This window comes from Triplophysa rosa, linkage group LG2 (genome assembly GCF_024868665.1).
Source record: "Triplophysa rosa linkage group LG2, Trosa_1v2, whole genome shotgun sequence".
Taxonomy (NCBI): domain Eukaryota; kingdom Metazoa; phylum Chordata; class Actinopteri; order Cypriniformes; family Nemacheilidae; genus Triplophysa; species Triplophysa rosa.
The window spans coordinates 151,932-159,758 of NC_079891.1; the positions used below are offsets into that span (position 1 = coordinate 151,932).

The 7,827-nt window shown below is 38.8% G+C and overlaps 1 protein-coding gene across 2 annotated transcripts in view; it reads left to right on the top strand.

The window, feature by feature from the left end:
* Positions 1–7,827, top strand: part of si:ch1073-456m8.1 (uncharacterized) — a 52,372-nt gene extending 44,545 nt beyond the window's left edge. For both annotated transcript variants that reach the window (XM_057352280.1, XM_057352289.1), the window contains one exon: positions 5,760–7,827. In XM_057352280.1, the coding sequence (XP_057208263.1) occupies positions 5,760–6,314 (555 nt within the window). In that variant the 3' untranslated portion in view covers positions 6,315–7,827. The remainder of the gene's footprint in view (positions 1–5,759) is intronic.

The window sequence follows — 7,827 nt, forward strand, 5'->3', positions numbered from 1 at the left end:
GGTTAACATCACTAGCTGCGTTTACATGGACACATCGGAATGAATTTAATCAGATTGTGCAATCTGAATGTAGTGTTTACATGAAAGGTAAATTAAGTGATCTGATTAATACGTGAGTTTACATGACAAGCTTCAAATCCGATATAATCTGCTGACATGCGCACACTGCACAAGTGTTCACCTAAATACCCACTAAAGTGTTTTAAAGCACATGTTGTGTATATTTTATTTTACAAACGGCACAAAAAAAAATGTACAGTTTATAAAGGCAGAGTAATGTCTCGTGCCAATGAAGCACAAGCACATCCGATGCGGTTTTACCATGGTAAAACCATGACAAAACTACCAAGACCCACCAGACCGTCTGCAGGCAAACAATAATTAAATAAATGTTTAGAAACTGCTAACACCGAACTTTAGAAGTGATAATATATGGATTCATATATCAGAATTAACGGTAAACAGAGACGGGCGCGGTGGATGCGGGTATAATATTCACAAAACGGCTACTCAAACAATGTCGTAAGCACTGATGTATTTATTTTAAGTCACAGACACAAGCATAATAATGTACAATTCATAAACGCAAAATAATCTCTACATATCAATGAAGCAAGGTCGTTACTGCGACTTACCATGGTAAAAACAGTTAATCCTTCCAAAGCACATGTAAGTAAACGATAAATAAAATCAATGTTCGGTAGCCTACTACGAATATAAATGAAATTTTATGATTAGATATTTTAGCCTACAGTATGTTTGTACATCTGCAAATGTATCTTGTTTTAAAAAGGAACTGAGAAATTGTGGTTAAAAACTCACTCCAGGGAAACAGTTAAGACATTTTAAATGCATAGAAACATTAACATGTTCATTTAGAGATGACAAGCATATGGAAATTTCTACCGCTTTGTCAGTTTTATGGTTTTTGGTTTCTTTAGCAATATAGCCAGACTCTGCTCTACACTTACTCTGCATGATGCTGAGAAGCTCGTCCACGCTTTTGTCAGCTCCAGATTGGACTATTGTAACTCACTTCTCATTGGGATTCCTAGCAGAGGCATCCAGAAAATTCAGTATATACAGAATAGTGCCGCTTGGATCCTAATGAGAGTGCGTAAATGTGAACATATCACGCCAGTTCTTCTGTCTCTGCATTGGCTTCCTGTTACCGCCCGGATTGAGTACAAGGTTTCCCTCCTCACGTATCAGTGCATTCATGGATATGCCCCCACCTATCTCAAAGAACTTCTTACTCTACAGTAGTGTTGTCACAGTACCAAAATTTCAGTAGTCGGTACCAATACCAGTTAAATTCCACGGTTCTCGGTACCAATATCGGTACCAAGCAAAACACCAGTACATGCTAATTGAAACACAATTTTATTAATAAAGCTCATTGTTAATATAAATGTATAGAAAGCAATGCCATTTTGTATACATGAAGTATACAAGTTAATTGTTGCTGAAACTGTTGTGTGCTCACTGGGGTCTTTCATGCTGATCCTCCTCAGTCTGCTGCTGTATAAGACAAATAGAATAAACTTCAGTAAGGCAACTGACTGAACAAACATGCATATGCAATATTAGAACAAACCTCAGTTTTTATACTGCATTTACACAAGATTACTTACATTAAGGTAACTGTATATTAAAATAATAAATGCAACAGATAGATTTTTATTTATTAGGTTTAAAAAGCCAAATTTAAACGAGTTAATCTATCCATTTATATCCATAGATTTCAGATAGGCCTAAATAAAATAGGTACTGTAAACCCCATCCTGTCCTCCCATTTATTTGACCCCATTACAGTTATAAAAGCATTAAATGGTTAATAAGGACACTTGACTGGATTAGTATTGGAGCTAACAAATTAACTCGCAAACAGGGACATTTATTTAAACGTAACTGTGAAGAGGGAGGCGTGACGAGAGCCGTGGGAGGAGGAAGCGAGGCCAGGACGCGATAACCTTTAACTTAACATATGCTACAACATTCATAATGCAAATGCGAACAGAATTTGAAACTTACCGCTTGAACTTGTTAACTTAAATCCGGATGCTTCCTCTGAAACTCTGTTTTTCTTCGTGATATGACTTTAATCTGAAGTATTTCTGTGCGCATCTCTTGTGGATCGGAGCCGCGCTTATCCGCTCATCACGTCTTATTGAGTCTATAAAAAGTTTCCGACTGACAACCTGTCAGACAGAGCATCAGTACCCGGTTGACCCGGGACGGCGGTGGTACAGGGTCTTATGAAAATTAGGTACCGCCAACTTTTTTATTTTTAGGTAACGACTTGGACCCGAAGTACCGGGACTTTTGACAACACTAGTATGTACAAATACTATTGTTTGACCCTAAAAACCTTACTTTAACCCCCAAAAATGCTTAATAATAATAATAATAATGATGAATTTTATTTAATGGCGCTTATCACAACACCCAAGGTCACCTCACAAACAGGCAAAGAATAAAATAAAAGTACAAAGCACTGCGTAAGACAAAAAACACAACAAACACTCAGCATATACAGATAAAATGCAGTAAAGACTCAGTAGAGCATATTATAAAAAAAGCCTGAGTAAAAAGATATGTCTTAAGACATGTTTTAAAAGTCTGCTAGCAATCGCTGCTTCGGATATCTACACTGCGTTCCAAATTATTATGCAAATTGGATTTAAGTGTCGTAAACATTTAATTTTATATTGTTCAATTAAACTTATGGATGGTATTGTGTCTCAGTGCTCTTTGGATCACTGAAATCAATCTCAGACACCTGTGATAAGTAGTTTGCCAGGTGAGCCCAATTAAAGGAAAACTACTTAAGAAGGACGTTCCACATTATTAAGCAGGCCACAGGTTTCAAGCAATATGGGAAAGAAAAAGGATCTGTCTGCTGCCGAAAAGCGTCAAATAGTGCAATGTCTTGGACAAGGTATGAAAACATTAGATATTTCACGAAAACTTAAGCGAGATCATCGTACTGTGAAGAGATTTGTGGCTGATTCAGAGCACAGAACGTTTCGTGCAGATAAAGGCAGAATGAGGAAGGTTTCTTCCAGACAAATTCATCGGATTAAGAGAGCAGCTGCAAAAATGCCATTGCAAAGCAGCAAACAGGTATTTGAAGCTGCTGGTGCCTCGGGAGTCCCGAAAACCTCAAGGTGTAGGATCCTCCAGATGCTTGCAGTTGTGCATAAACCTACTATTCGGCCACCCCTAACCAATGCTCACAAGCAGAAACGGTTGCAGTGGGCCCACACATACATGAAGACTAATTTTCAAACAGTCTTGTTTACTGATGAGTGCCGTGCAACCCTGGATGGTCCAGATGGATGGAGTAGTGGATGGTTGGTGGATGGCCACCATGTCCCAACAAGGCTGCGACGTCAGCATGGAGGTGGCGGAGTCATGTTTTGGGCTGGAATCATGGGGAGACAGCTGGTGGGCCCCTTTAGGGTTCCTGAAGGTGTGAAAATGAACTCTGCAAGGTATGTAGAGTTTCTGACTGAGCACTTTCTTCCATGGTACAAAAAGAAGAACCATGCCTTCCGTAGCAAAATCATCTTCATGCATGACAATGCACCATCTCATGCTGCAAAGAATACCTCTGTGTCATTGGCTGCTATGGGCATAAAAGGAGAGAAACTCATGGTGTGGCCACCATCCTCCCCTGACCTCAACCCTATTGAGAACCTTTGGAGCATCCTCAAGCGAAAGATCTATGATGGTGGGAGGCAGTTAGCATCAAAACAGCAGCTCTGGGAGGCTATTCTGACATCCTGCAAAGAAATTCAATCAGAAACTATCCAAAAACTCACAAGTTCAATGGATGCAAGAATTGTGAAGGTGATATCAAAGAAGGGGTCCTATGTTAACATGTAACTTGCCCTGTTAGGATGTTTTTGATTGAAATAGCTTTTGATTTCAGTAAATATGACCTCCTAATGCTGCAAATTCAACAAATGACCATTTTCAGTTTTTTACAACCTATGAAATGTTTTCAAACTCTGTTGTGCATAATAATTTGGAACAGTGCATTTTGAGTTTTTCATTTTTTAAATAAATACTGTTGTCAGTGGGAGGTTTGTTCAATAAAATTCCAAATGTACCCTAACTGTTGATTACTTGAAAATTATACTGACTGTCATTTGCATCGACAAATTAGGAAAACCAGAGAAAGATATCAATTGCATAATAATTTGGAACGCAGTGTAAGGGAATGAAGTTCCATAGGCGGGGGGCAGCATAGCAAAAGATCTCGCACCCATGGTAGTAAGTCGAATCCGAGGTACCACAAGAGTAATTGAAGATCTGAGAGCACGTGAAGGGGTGTATACGTGAAGAAGTTCAGTAAGTTATTGGGGTGCAAGATTATGGAGTGCCTTGTAAGTAACAGAATCTTATAATCGACTCGATACTTTACTGGAAGCCAGTGCATTGCTGGAGAACTGGAGGAATGTGCACAGTAGAAGGTGTTCTAGAAAGAACACGAGCTGAGGAATTCTGAACCAACTGGAGCTTATATAGAAATTTGGAGGGAACACCAGTGGAAGGCCATTACAATAGTCTGTACGTGAGGTGACTAGTGCGTGAACAAGAACTGCTGTATTGTTGGTTGAGAGAGAAGAACGAAGACGGTTAATATTACGTAGGTGGAAATATGCAGTCTGCGTGATATGATCTTAAATTGTAATGTGACCCTTTGGCTTACTTGATTTTTTTTTACTTTTACAGAAAAAGATTTTATGTAAAATTACTTATTACTCTGTAAAAAATACAGAAAAAAATGTAATAACAGAAAATTTATGTATTACCAAAATAAATGTAATAGTGGAACTTTAAATGACAATGACAATAACCATTTTATTTATATAGCACAATTAACTACAACTTGTTGACCAATGTGCTTTCCAGTAAAAGCACAAACAAGAAAAATATAAAATCATACAAATATCCCATCAGCCACACTTAAACATATCAATCAATCAATCAATTTACTTTATTGTCATTGTACATAGTACAACGAAATTCTGTCTAGTGAGTCTTAGTTACAAACTACAACAGCTTACATCGACCAACAATAATTTACAACCAACATTTACAACAAAAATAAAGTACAGGTTATGTCATTAGCTTGAGGTTGTAAATGCAAAGGGTAGAGGACACAGCTCTTGGAAAGAAGCTGTTTCTCAGTCTGTTTGTATGTGCTTTTATAGTCCTATACTTCCGCCCTGAGGGCAGGGGGTCAAACAGTCCATGGCCCGGGTGGGTGGGATCTGCAGCAATGTTTCTGGCCTTCTTCTGTAGGCGTTCTTCAGAGAACAAGCTTGTCTAATGGATAGTGGCAAGGCATGGGGCAAGTCTGGGGGCAGCAATACAAAAAGCACGATCACCCCTGAACTTAAGCCTCCACTTAGGGGTAAACTAGATCCTGGTTGGAAGACCGATGGGATCTGGTAGGTCGATACTCAGTCAGTAACTCACAGAGATAAGTAGGGATCAAAACATTTAGAGATTTATAAACGACGAGCAAGTATATTTAAAACAACAGGTATTTCATCATATAATGAAAAAAAGATAAAATTCTGTAAAAATACAGACTATTACCTGAAAATAATGTTTTTTAACAGTGAACAAAGATTTGGGGCTTTTGAAAAGAACACTTGCTCTGCCCCTGTTGATGACCCTCAGATGAGGAATAAAGGGTTAAGGGTTGAATAAAGACATGTTTGTTTTTGTGTCCTCTGCAGGAAAGAAATTCCGTTTCTGTCTTTCCAGTCAATGACCTGGTGGGAGACCAAACACAAGGAGTCGTCGATATATCTGCTGTCTTCTCAGGAACATCTGTAGATGGAGATATATCCAGTGAGGGGATGAGCACTGTTGCGTATTGTCCAGCCGCTACAGAAACTTCCTCGAAAGCAGCTTTGGGCTTCAAGAGTGGACATACTGAGCTGTTTCAGGCCAGACATGCTGGACCCATCTGGCTTCAGGATGCTCCAGACGGAACATCAGTGGACCAGGAAGCATCACTGATCTCAGACACTGAAAGCTCTCCTCTAAATCTGAATAGAAGCTCGACCTTACAGCTGGAAAAAGTGATCGACCCAACGGTACATTTTAATCAGAAGTGTGAAGCTCATGATAGAGATGACAATGATGAAAGTAGTGGATATGAGGACGCTCCATCAGAGTTCTCACCGACACCTTCCACCCCCGATGGAGTTCTACTGGAAGGTGACAATTATATGGGTGGCAATGAGTCTGATAGCTCTAGAAATGCGGATTCTTGTGCTCTCTCTTAAGAGCTTTTTTGTCTACCATTTAGTCCTTTATAAAAATGCTGCCAATACAACATAGTTCTAAAAACCTAGTTGTATTCAGACTGTTGAAGTATAACACTGGAGCTAAAATTCAAGTCACCACGGCTGAAAAAGCCTTAGCACAATCTAACAATTCATCAGTCAGCAAAATACGGGATCTGCACTTTTTCTGCTACTAATTTCTAGCGGTAGTTACTTTTTATTGGATGTATGTTTATCCTTATTATTGTGATATGATAAATGAGCTGTCAAGGCAATCAAGTTTTCACAAGGATGTGGTTTACAGACAAGTGGGTCTGTATGGAAAAGGAAATGACTTCTAGTTGACCACACTTTTTCTCTGATTGCACCAAATAAATCAAAAGCGATATTAGGAGCATGTCAATGGGAACTATTACATAAACTGCCAAGAAGGGCAAATACTGTCCCTATCTTGTTCAGCTTACATCAAGTCTGCTTATTTAATGAGTTTGCTCTCTTTTGTTGCTTGGTAAAAGCATGTTGAAAAAGATGGAGAAGAACTGGTTTTGTTCTTGCCAGCAGTACTCAGCACTTGTCAACACAGCAATGCTTTCTATCTGATGTCTTTTTTTCTGCCATGTGGACAGTTTAGTTTCATTCAGTTTCCTGCTTGTAAAGAGGCTATGCATTGACGTTACTTTCCCACGTGAACACGCCGGAACGCCCCCTTGAGTGGCAAAACATTTAGCAAAATGGCTGCTTTCAATAGGATAAACAAAGAAACCGTGACTAAAACACACAATTTTTTGTGTGTTTAGCAGTTAGACTTGACACTTACATAGGAACCAGGTGTATTTGTACACTGAAATATTGCGCAGAATTGCGTTTCCTGATATTTATTTTGTATCTGATTTCAATGCTTGGGGAAATACACAAAGCAAAGCCTAAAAGTTAAGTAACTTTTTCTACTCGAGCAAACACGTTTGGTGGTTTAACAAACCTTACAAGATTTACATCACTCTTCTAAATGTTTACTGTGCTGACAATTTGGTCATCTTTCAGTTTGTATGGAATCCATCTGCTTAGAATGTTAAAACAAATACATTTACATTTACACAACATATAAAGCTGTTGAAAGTAGGTAGGTAACGCTATTATGGTATGGCTCAACAAAAACAACTTACTTGAGCTGATTCTGATATGAAATGGCAAGCAAACATCCACGTTTCACTATTCGTTTGGTTTCAGCAAATTGCAGCGATTCATTTGCTTTTTTTCTTCCCTTTGGTTTTGTGCTCAATCTGTTTGTACAATCAATCGCACAACAACCTTTTCCCGTTCTAAATGGAGTACAGATAAAGATAAACACTGCGACATTCGGTCTTTCTACCACTCATTGGCTGCGACTCCCTTGACTTCACGTGACGTGACGTGTCGTGTGCGGTGATGACACGTGCATACCCTCTCTAACCTCTATATTACATTGAAGTTTCACAATTACATTGAATAAAAAAATCATTTTGTGTTGTCCGTG